This window comes from Excalfactoria chinensis, unplaced genomic scaffold (assembly GCF_039878825.1).
Source record: "Excalfactoria chinensis isolate bCotChi1 unplaced genomic scaffold, bCotChi1.hap2 Scaffold_68, whole genome shotgun sequence".
NCBI classification, from domain to species: Eukaryota; Metazoa; Chordata; class Aves; order Galliformes; family Phasianidae; genus Excalfactoria; species Excalfactoria chinensis.
In genome coordinates this window covers 107,232-119,246 of record NW_027315710.1, presented here as the reverse complement: position 1 = coordinate 119,246, position 12,015 = coordinate 107,232, and the positions used below count along the sequence as shown (strand labels likewise).

The window sequence follows — 12,015 nt, the reverse complement described above, 5'->3', positions numbered from 1 at the left end:
TCTGCACTGGAGGTTGATGGACTCAGCAGCAAATGCCGCCTGGGGCCCATTATAACCTGAAGTGCCTCCTGTGCCTTGTGCCTTCCTGTTATTTTCTTCAAGTTTTCAGAACATGTTCAGCAAAATGGAGAGGTAACTGGAGAGAATTTAAAGAGGAAGTATCCAAAATACATTTATTGTTTATTTATCATTGTGTTTAAAGAAGGAATTAAAGCAGCACTGTGCAAATGATATCAATCCAGGGTGTCCCCAATGTGTTCTATTCCGTTACTATGTGGACAATGGTCCTCCTCAACTTCCCAACTCTACATGTTACATGGGTAACTCTGTATGCTCCGTGTAGATGGGTGACAGAGGCACTTTGAGATGCCCTAAATGTTTGCCTCTGATGTCACTAGGATGGCCAACAATAGGCCTTTCCCCTCACAGATCCTTAGCTCATTAAGGAGGTGTCAATCGCAGGAAACTGAGATGGTTAATTCAGCAGAACTTAAAGCACAGTCGTGATGCTGTTGTCTTTCAGGAACTGTTGGCTATGAAGATGCAGAGACGTGTCAGGGGACATGAGTGGGTAGGATAAAAATGACATTATCTGCTGCTGAGCTGGGCCAGGCTCCTGGGACACAGGGAGCTCATAAAAGTGGGCAGTGCTGTAGAGAGACAGAGCTGTGCCCAGGAGCAGCTCTTATGCACAGCACAGCATGCAGGAGACAGACAGAGAAGAGAGAAACTGGAGAGAGCTTACAGGATGTGTACGGTGTGAGCGGGCTGTGAGCTGACTGCAGGAGCATTGCTCAAAGACCACGACACGGTAAGTCTCTTGAAGTAGGCAATGCAGCTGCTTTTAATAGAGGGTTATCTAAACTGGGACGTCCCATAGCAGATCTGGCTGCAGGCACTGCATGTTTCTTTACTGTGGAAAAAGACTTCTGTTTGAGCTGAGGGCTTCTGTGCTGCAGCATCAGAGCACAGCCCTGAGGGCTGCGTGTCCCAGCACAGCTGCAGGCTGTGCATATGGGGCTGCAGGCGGGTGCCCAGGGCTGTCCTGCAGAGCAGGGTCCCTGCTGTGCCCCAGGGGCTGTGTGCCGGCTATGGGACTCTGCCGCCTGCCAGGCTCAGCACTCAGCCTGCCCGGGGAGCTGTCCAGGGTGCTGTGGGGAGACGTGTGGGGAGAAGGAGCCCCCCAGCAGGGCTTGTGCTGCCACAGCTGCTGCCTGGGGCAGGGGATCACAGCTCCACTGCACAGCAGGATGTTTGTGAGGGTACTTTGTGAGAGGAGAGCCAAGGCTGGGATTTCCCATTTCCTGTTCTGAGGGAAGGCAGAAATGATTGGAGGCAGAAATCTGAAAGGGGCTGTCACAGCTCTGAGAATTTTCCTTCCATCCAAAAGTTGTATTGTGAAACACGTGATTTTCTTTCAATCTCTCCTTTCTCGCAGGGTGGAACCAGTTGTAATTATAATCATTTTCTGAAGACAAGAATAATTCACCTAACCTGCCAACAGGCAGCTTTTTCACACAGAAATTAAAAGTCAGAGGCTGGGCTTGGGGGGTTCTGAGAGCAGTTGGTGTAAACATATGAGACATGAAACAGATAAAAATATCCAGACAGACGGAGTAATATAAAAAAAAGAAGAGGAAAATTAGAGCTCCAAATGCTGCTTCTGCTTAAAAAATGCTGAACGACATGAAATTAAATGCAAGTAATGGTGCTAAATGTACACTGTTTTAGGAGAATGAAAACATGTCATATTGTAGCAGGAGGAGTGTCTCTGAGAATGATCTGAACATGTCATTACCTTCTGCACTCTGAGCAGGACTCCAAGCCCAGGAACAGCAGATGCTCAACAGCAGCTCCATCAGCAAGTTCCTCCTGCTGCCGTTGGCAGACACACGGCAGCTGCAGCTCCTGCACTTCTGGCTCTTGCTGGGCATCTACCTGGCTGCCCTCCTGGGCAACGGCCTCATCAGCACAGCCGTAGCCTGCGACCGCCGCCTGCACACCCCCATGTACTTCTTCCTGCTCAACCTGGCCCTCCTCGACCTGGGCTGCATCTCCACCACTCTCCCCAAAGCCATGGCCAACGCCCTCTGGAACACCAGGGTCATCTCCTACGCAGGATGTGCTGCACAGCTCTTTTTCTTTGTCTTCTTCCTGGCATCAGAGTTTTCCCTTCTCACCATCATGTCCTATGACCGCTACGTTGCCATCTGCAAGCCCCTGCACTACGGGACCTTGATGGACAGAAGAGCTTGTGCCACCATGGCAGCAGCTGCCTGGGGTGCTGGGGTTCTCAATTCCCTGCTTCAGACTGCCAGTATGTTTTCACTGCCTCTCTGCCAAGGCAATGTTGTCAACCAGTTTTTCTGTGAAATCCCCCAGATCCTCAAGCTTTCCTGCAAACAATCAAATCTCAGGGAAGTTGTGCTTGTCATTTTTAGTATCAGTTTAGGATTCGGGTGCTTTGTCTTCATAGTTGTGTCCTATGTGCAGATCTTCATGGCCGTGCTGAGGATGCCGTCTGAGCAGGGACGGCACAAAGCCTTCTCCACGTGCCTCCCTCATTTGGCCGTGGTCTCCCTTTTTATCATCACTGGCATGTATGCCTACCTGAATCCCTCCTCTGTCTCCTCTCCATCCATGAACCTGATGGTGGCACTTCTGTACTCAGTGATGCCTCCAGCATTGAACCCCCTCATCTATAGCATGAGGAACAGGGAAGTCAAGGATGCAGTGAGGAAAGTGATTGTCAGATGTATTTCAAAAGCAGTGAAGTGGCCATTTTTTGGTATTATTGTCTTGTAATGCAGCTTTTTACTAAATCATGCTCTCTTTAATTGTTTGTTTGTTTTGTTTTGTGCCAGTTTGTATGTTATTTATTCTTACTCATTTTCTAAAATACTGTAATGTTTTTCACCAAAACATCATTAGTCAAGTCAGTTCCTATTCAGTTTGTTCCTTTGTACATTAGCCCACTAATAGTCTAAATAATGAACCAGGTGCTCTGTGATCCTGAACAGAATAAAGGACATGCAGTGACTCTGTCTGTCCTCCTTCTTTTGGAGCTGTCAGGGTCGGATGGTCTCAGAAACCCACAGTCCAGCAGGAAGCACATGGCTGTTCATCAAACTGTGCAGTGGCTTCAGCCTGCAACAGCTGACGGTCCATCCCTGGGCTTCTGGCGGGGGTCTGTGCTTTCAGGCTCACATCTGCCGGTGCCTCTGAGAGGCCAGCAGCAGCTGCTGGTTTGCACGTTGGTTGTCAGGTCCCCTCTTCCTCATTCCCTGTGAGACCCTGCACTGGACAAGTTCTTGGATGTGGGTTATCATGTCAGAAGTTTCCAAGCTTCCTTCAGGGCTTCTTTCACTTTGTACTCAGAGGTGGTTACTGCCTCCAGGATGGTCTGTGGAAGAGGAATCATGATCAAAGCTCTGATAGGTCCTAAAGAAGCCATTCTGGAGCATAGCCTGGTAGGTAGAAAGCTGCCCCTAATGAGCTGACTTACACAGAATGTTAGGAGGAGCCTGAAGAACACAGATGGGAGACTGAGGGGAGGAAATAGGAGCCTACATGTCCTGCTCATAAGCATCCGCACCAGCCAAGGTGACCCACAGTTACCACTGCTGAAACACACCTCCCACTGCCTCAGTCTGTTCACATTCACTCTTTGGTCTCCAGTAGCATTCAGCAAGCATTGTTGAATGTCAACAAGTGCAACCTTTTTCTGCTTGTGGGAATGCAATGGCACAACTTTGCTTCATGTGCACTTCCATGTCAAAAGCCATTCTGTCAGTCTGCCCCTCTGCTGACAGCTGTCACACGGCTGCAACACATAATGGGATGTTGATGGGAGGGTTCAACCTCTACAGACACATCTCCAACATCCTCCTTTGATCTTATGGCCCAGGTAACAAAAGAGGGGGCATTACTTTAGATGCAGCTCTTATCTGAGTTAACAGTTGGATGACCTGAGAGGTCATTTCTAACCAAAATGATGCCGTGATGGGGAGATTGCTGCAGGGGAGGCTGTTTGCTGAGCAGCCTGAGAACTCAGACCACGTCACATTTCACTCATTCAGTGTCTGACTGTTACAAAAGCCTGAGTATTTCTTTTTAGATGTCATCAATCCAACCAAGGGGTTTTCCTAATAAGAACTTTTCACGTGAAGTTGCTATCAAGTGTCATCCGTCTGCTTTGCATTGATCTCAAAGACAGTCTGTACTGCACCTCAGTCAAGATTCCTCAGTGATGGCGATACGGGCAATTGGTTGGTTCTTTCCAAAAGAACCCCAGAGTAGGGCCAATTTCACATTACATTTAAGTGCAGTGAATGAGGCAGCACTGATCAGCTCTGACAAATACTGCGCAGAGCAGAAGCAGCCCAAAGGAAACTCTTCCAGCTGGCTGCTCTCTGGGCAATTTCCAAAGTAAACATTCACGTGTTCTTCTCAGAGATGACCCACAGCAGCTCTCCTGTTTATGGGAAATGCCCCGTGAAAGCTGTGACCAGCATGCTGTTCTGTCCAATGAAGCACTTCAAATTGAGATATCATGTTTCCTTGTAGAATCCTTGAGTTGTTTGCAGTTCTAAGCCATTTATCAGCTCTCTATTATTTCTTTCCTTTCATCTGGATAAAACAAGACTCACTTTCTTTGAAGCCATGACAGGAGGTTGGGTCATCACAGGAACAAAACCCGTAGGACACCTCTGTTCTGCTGAAGCTCAGGCACACAGCCCAGTTACTTCAGAATCTATTCAGGTACCTTCAGCCAATTTTCACCCTCAGCCTTGGATTCCATGCCTGCGTGTCCTAATGGCAAACTGTCCTCATGGACTGAGGCAGCACTACTGCCATCTCAGACATGCAATGCAGATTTCTGGATGTAACATGGGGACTTCTGCTCTTGGCTATATAAAGACAGCAGAACATACATGACACATCTCCTGATGTGACTTGAGTGGTCTTGTCCCACCCAAATGACGCCACGATTCTATAGTTCTATGGTGCTGTGATATTGCGGTTCTGTGATTCCTTGACTTGCTGATTCTTTGAGTCTCTGACTCCGTGGTTCAGGTAATCCATGATTTTGAGATACCATGATTCTAAAAGTTGTGGTCTTTGTGTTTTGCAGCAGTAAATGAGGAGGAAACGCATCAGCCATAGCCAAGTTCTGTTATTCACTCCTGAGCTCCTGCTTGACGACAAAGGCAATGAGTGAACACTGCCAACCTCCCTGTGTCTATGTGTCTCCATCACCCAACTGTCCCCACAGCCCACACAGAATTATAGAATGGCCTGGGTTGAAAGGACCACAGTGATCATCTAGTTTCAATCCCCTTGCTTTGTGCAGGGTCGCCAACCACCAGACCAGGCTACCAGTGCTCCATTATGTCTCCGTACTGCCACGATACACTCATGTCCCCATGATGTTCCCATATTCATGTCCCCATATCCCTGTGACCCCTTGCCTTCCAAAAATCTCAGTAATTTCCTCACTCCCCATGTCCCTGTTACCCTCTCACCTCCCAGTGTCCCCAAATGCTGTGTCACAGTTCCCCAAAGGATCAGCCTCACACCTTGCAGCCTCATAGGACCGGACAGGACTCAGGGATGAGTCCTTGGACAAAGCCTTGATATGGGGACAGCGTCATCTCTGGGTGGATCTGGGGGACAGAAAGGCCGTGTATGCTGAGTGCTGGGACCTGGGGGCTTTGGTCTCAATGCCATTGGGATCCCAGCACTCGGTGTTCTTCCTCTGATCCTTGGCTTCCTCCTGTTTCCAGGGGCTGGGGAAGGGGGTGGCTGCATGCTGGGCTCAGTCCATGCCAGGGGAGTCTGCCAAGCGCAAAGGCATTTGGGGAGTGGGAGGGGCTCTGGGAGGATAAATGCAGACCTTGCCTCCTTCAGCTTCACCAGCTCCCGGAACAGAGAGGAAGATGAAGGCAGCTGTGCTCAGCCTCATGATGCTCCTTGCTGCCCTGTGCTGCACACTGGAAGCTCAGGTGAAGCATCCGTGGGGGATGTGGGCTGGGGCTGGAGGTGATTGTCCATGGGAGCCCCCGATGTGTGTCTCTCTCACTCTCTCCTGCTCCTCTTTCCACAGCCACTTCTGCAAGTGCCAAACTCGGAAGCTGTTGTGGTGAGTGCCCAGGCAGCCACTCTGATTGTGCCCAAGGGCGGCCTTGCAGGGAGCTCACAGACTGCTTGGATCTGTCCCTGCCTGGCAGTGGCCACATCAAAGTGCTTCCCCAGCTCCATGCCATGCTGTCATGGTTTTATGATCATCAGTATTCCACATCATCACATCATGTAGTGTTCTGGGAATTGAAGTGTTAATGCCCCAGGTCCACACAGCAAAGAAAAGAAACGACATTCCCCAGAAGACTGTTTGCTGTGCTGATATGATTCCCACTCAGGGGGTACACATATATGGCAGTGTTGGGTCATCTGACATTCTCTTGCTTCCCTTTGGCTTTTCTCTTCTCCGCTCTTCTCCTTCGCTGCTGCCCGTCCTGACTGTGCAATTACTGTAAGGTCCACAGCTTTCAGATACTCTCTCATTATAGCTGATTTATTGGCTTCAGCTCTGATTATTTTGCATTCCAATACCATATTTAGTAAATTAGTTTGTTTCTACTCAGATCATTGCCTCTGTTTTTTTCCTAATTATTTTGGGGTCCTCTGTTTCCCTTCTCCAGAGGTGTGGGTTTTGTGAAATCCCTCTGCCCCATTAGTCATAGAACCAGGCCAAACCAGCCTGAAAAATGATAACACCGTGCTACTGGTGTTCAGAAGGTGGCACACAGGTACGAGACCCATTGTGGGACTCACAGTTGTCCAGTGAGCACTGACATTAACAGGACATGGCTTTCCTGAAGATCCTCAGCTGCATTTTTCCAGCTGGTTGGGGGTGTGCTGGAGACTTCAGGGAACTGCTATTCAAATGAGAGCCCAGAACAAATGGAGGTGTGATCAGTGAGAGAATGCAGGTGTGTCACAACTGTGGAATGCCTTAAGTTCTGGAATTTGCAATAGATGGGGAATAGAGAAAGATCTGTCTCTTCTTCTGGTAAGCTCGTCTATTTGGTCAGCTAAATAACTCTGTGGTCTCAGGTGCCCATTACTCACAGAATCACAGAATCAAAGAATTTTAGGGGTTGGAAGGGACCTCCAGAGATCAACCCCCCTTCCAAAGCATGTTCCCTACACCAGGTCGCACTGGTAGGTGTCCATTTGGCTATTTCTACAGAGCCTCATTTCCCCTGTGAGTTTTCCTGTGCTCAGCCATGATGATGGCCCATACTAGGGACGTGGGAAATATTGTTTTGTTTTGAACCCTAATCCACCCTCCTTCTCCCACCTGCCCTCCTTAGAACTGTAGCAATTTTTGGTGTCTTGATTTTTACTCTTTCTAATTTTTTACTGTCTGGAACCAAAGCCTGCACCTCCATGTCCTCCATTTCTGTATACACTCCAAGAAACACGTCCCCTCACCCCCACCCCCTCATTAATTTCAGCAGACATGGAGGGAGAAAACTGACAGACTGTAACTATCCATGCCAGACAGACCCTCTCAACATAATCATGAGACACCTAGCGTGGGTCTTAGCAGATGCTACAAAGACCAATAGCAAGTCCCACCAAACCTGAGGTGGTTTGAAGTGAGTGGTAAGGAGCCATGGGTTCATGGCTGACAAAGGAACAGATGGCAAATACAGAGGAGCAGACGGCAGAGTGCCAAATGGTGGAAGAGGAGCAGACGGTGTATTGCCAAATGGTGGAAGACCCCATCACTTGTGCATGGAACGCACTCTGTGTTGTCCTGGTCAGGACAGCAGGGGGAGGCGTCAGGGGGAGACGAGCTGTGCAAAAGGAGGTGAGTGTGAACATGGAGCTGCATCTCACACAGGAATGGTTCTGTGGCAGGATGGAAGCAGGGCGCAGTGAGCAGCACATTGCTGAGTGGCTTCTGACAGTACTGCACTGAGATGGGGGCCCCCGATGGCTCCTTTCTAGTCAGGGAGAGCCAAACATTCGTTGGTGACTGCATTCTGTCCATCTCGTATAATAGGAAGGTGCAGCATTGTCACATCCACCGGCGGCAGGACGCCAGCATCCACAGGTTCTTTCTGACTGACAGCCGAGAATTTGATAGCCTCTACCACCTCATCACCCACCACCGGGAGATGCCGCTGTGGTACAACAGAATTGAGATGAGGCTGACAGAGCTGGTGCCTCAGTCCAACCCTTGCAGCAACACAGACTGGGTGCCACGGGATGGCACAATTGGACCATGCCAATTCTCCTGATAATTTTGCAAGCGGTGTATATAAATATGCTACCAATGGATATAAATCCTCCACTATTCTGTTTCTAGCCCTTGAATCTTGTAGTATCCGGTAGTTCCTGTACTGTTTTCGAATCAGGAGGATGGGTGTGTTGTATTTTTGACTCACACTCCACAAACAACCTGAGTTTCTGAAAATGATCAATTATTGGCTGGATTGCTTTCCTGTATTTGAGTATGAGGGAGCACTGTTTAATCCAAACCGACTGAGCTCCCTGCTTTATTCTGAATGCCATTGGTGCTGCATCCTTAGCCCTTCCTTGGGTTTGCACCACACACACTTAAGGGTGAACTTGATCACTTATTTCATCTGAAATCCCAGTCCCTGCAGGGGTAGTGATCAGTGCTAAACTAAGCACCTCTATTAACTGTTCTTCTTTTACCTCAGACTCCAATTTTCCTTCAGACTTTATTTCAACTCACAGTTGCTCTAGTAAATCTTGCCCTAGCAAAGGCTTTGGGGAATGTGGCACATACAAATCTTTGTGTATTCCTACCTGTTTACCTGGAATAAATTGTAAAGGCCTAAGAAAGTAAGCCTTTTCACTTTGGGGCAGTAGTTTGTACTGCTGTTGTAAAATCATATATGCACAGTAAGAAGCACCCATATCCACCAGAAAGTAAACCTCTTTATTCTGCTCCCCTAGCTACTGTTTCACCAGTGGATCTGCTAGGGTAAACTTTGCAATCGAAGATGGTACCCTCTCACTCAGCTTGGTAGGATTACTCCACCAGTGTCCCACTGCAGTTTGCACACTGCTTTCATTCCAGTAGGGCAGAGCCCTCCCTGGGCTCATTCAGCACCCCTCCCACACCCCCACTGACCTCTTCCTGAGGGAACCTCTGGTTCCTATGTCCCTACCCCAGCTCTGCAACAGTAACAGCTGCTGTTAGTTTTAATTTCTTTACTATCTCTGTTTTTTAATCAGTTGTTTCTTTTTTCCCATCTTGCTACCCTCTTCAGCCGTGACATCCCTGTTACACCTTGCTCATCTTTGTCTTCCTCAGCCTGAGTCCTACCCAACTTCCTCACTTTCCAAACCCTCATTATTACATCAACTACTAACATCATACTTCAGTCCCACCTCCTCCTCTCCAGAGGCTTCTGGTGCTAACACTGGGATTTTGGGTTTCCTAGATCTCTGCCAGCTCTTCTCAATTCCCTTGCCCTGTCCTCTCCACCTCCCCCTTTGCAAGTAGTGCTCTTTGCAGCAGCAGTCTCTGACCCCAACTCACTCTCTCACTCCGAGAGTTCTGCTCTGCTCGCAGGGGAACGGTGCAGGGGGTGTTACTCTCGTGTCAGTGCAGATAAAATCACTTACTGTTTAACCCTATTTCCTCTCTACACTATTCCACTATTTGTACCCTCATTTACACTTCCACATACCCTCAAGTACACTTCCACATGCCATTAACAATTACACTTTCTTATACCATCAAAACAGTTTGTCAAACAATAGCGTTCAGTTCCAGTAAACACTTTTAATACCATATAGCTTTCCTTAACATTCTGCATTGTACAGCTATAAACACCTCGCCGCTGAACCAGCATTGATTGACTCAGCTCCCTCACACACTTCCTCGCAAGCATGCCATAGTATCACATAAATGGGTTGACACTCATTTGTCGGGTGGAATGTACACCTCTCCTCAGGACCCTCTTCCTAATCTATAGAGTACAAACTCCCATCTTCTTACATACAAGCAGGAAGTACATATGAGTGGACAGACAACACAGAGTCTTTCACTTTGTCTTTCTCCAGACATTTCCCTCACAGGAGGAAGGAACCACAGATTGGGACTCCACGCTCGCCCCGCAGCTGTGCTGTGTCTCACTCACACCACAGTCACTCTGACATTTAGATCAAAAACCATGGTTTATTCATAATGCACAATGCTTATGATGTCTTCTAGCTGGAATCTTAATTACGCTCATACCTTGGTCGACCAGTGGAAAACTTTAAGATTTTTTCACAGTCATCTTGACCTGTAATGATTAGATACACGGTACTGAACACTTACAAAAGATTATAATAGTGATCATACAACCTATAACCCCCACAATTACAGCTAGGTGAACCCAGGATACCATTTCACAGGATATCCACTACATTCCATACCTGTAGGAGAGACCAACCTAGGACTGTCCAATTGACAACCACCTAGCAGAGAGCACTTGCTCTTTCTTCCATGCATACCACTTACAGGTCGCCTTTTTGGGAACTCCCCCATCAGGATGTCTCTATGCGACTTATAGGCTCCCATTACCATACACATACATGGTCCACCTGTGGAGGGTTCATGTCTGTCCCCGCAGTGAACAGGTGAGGAAGGGAGTCCTTCTGAGAAATCTCAGGGTGAGCCAAAAGTGTTTCCCATCTCAACTGGTCCAGCAGCTGAACAGAGCTGGCCCCATCCGTGTCACCAAATTGACTTGGGGAATCAAACTCTATAATCCAGTTTCAGGTTATAAAGCAGAAAGGCATTCATTTGGTGCTGGGTACAAAGGGAATCACTGCTCTGTCTTGCACACCAGCAAGCAGAAGCATTACATATTTAAAAGCCAAGCTCATGCATATTCAACACATTTCCTGGAACTCATCTGCACCCCTCCCTCTGAGAGTTGCACTGTGCCAGGAGGTCCAGCCCTGTGGTCACTTCAGCCCCTCCAATGAGCCCAGTGGCTGCTCCAAATTCAGTGACAGATCCCGTGGTGATTCCAGCTCTGGCAATGAACTCTGCAGTTGCTCCAGCTCCAGCAACAGCCCAACAGCTGTCTCAGCAACTACAGTGAACCCTGTGGCTGTTAAAACCCCTGCAACAACTCCTGGACTTGCAATAGATATGCATACGTGTCAGTATCTATGCATATCTGTTTGCAACTGCATATGTTGTAGACATTTGAAAATATAATAAATATATTATATATGTATAATTACATTTGTCATAATTATTATCCATTTTCTCTTCATCACAACAAATAAACTTTAAACCACAACATTGCCCTGAGTCCCTTACAGATCTCCTTGAGACTCTTCATTCTGACCCAGTAACGCAGTGAAGAGCACCAGCAGATCTCGAGGTCTTCTCAGGGAGCAGCTCCTGAGTTATATTCCTTACACCAGCTCTGGAAGAGGCCTCCAGTTCTCTGGTCCTGCTCTGAAGGAGCCCTCTTGTTATGGCAGTGCCAGCAAGGAGACCAGCTCTGACACAGCCGTTCATATTTTCGGCTACTGACTGCAGCCCCAGAGTGCTGCTGTAGAGACAACAGGACTGTTGTGAGACACACAAGACCTTCAGGCCTGCACAAATGAGAGGATGTGAGAGCACTGTGGCAGTGTAAAGAGAGCAGGAATGAAAGAAGCACGTTGTGATGCTGTCTGTGGCTGTAACTCAACCAGACCCAGACAAAGTAGGAAGAGAGAAGAGATAAGGAAAAGTCTATTTTGAAAGTGTTTTAAGGAATCTTATGACCTATTCAGGGAATCAGGTTCCATGTTTGCATGAAATCTTGGAGTGAGAAAATGGAAATTATGTCGGAAAGAAGTGAAATAATATTTTATTTATAAGTCCAATAACATTTCTTTGCGGATTTCTATATAACATACATTCAAACAATCAAAGATGCATAAAACATTAAGAAACATCACAGGGAACCTGAGACA

General features: G+C 47.8%; 1 protein-coding gene across 1 annotated transcript; it reads left to right on the top strand.

Moving 5' to 3' along the window:
• The first annotated feature begins 1,839 nt into the window (after positions 1-1,839).
• LOC140265080 (olfactory receptor 14J1-like) lies at positions 1,840-2,805 on the top strand. Its single transcript, XM_072360959.1, has one exon. It carries the CDS (start codon positions 1,840-1,842, stop codon positions 2,803-2,805), a length of 966 nt encoding a protein of 321 aa, XP_072217060.1.
• Positions 2,806-12,015: the final 9,210 nt, after the last annotated feature.

Bases quoted from the DNA above. Each gene is read 5' to 3' on its own strand.
- LOC140265080 (XM_072360959.1), top strand. From the start codon at position 1,840: ATGCTCAACAGCAGCTCCATCAGCAAGTTCCTCCTGCTGCCGTTGGCA.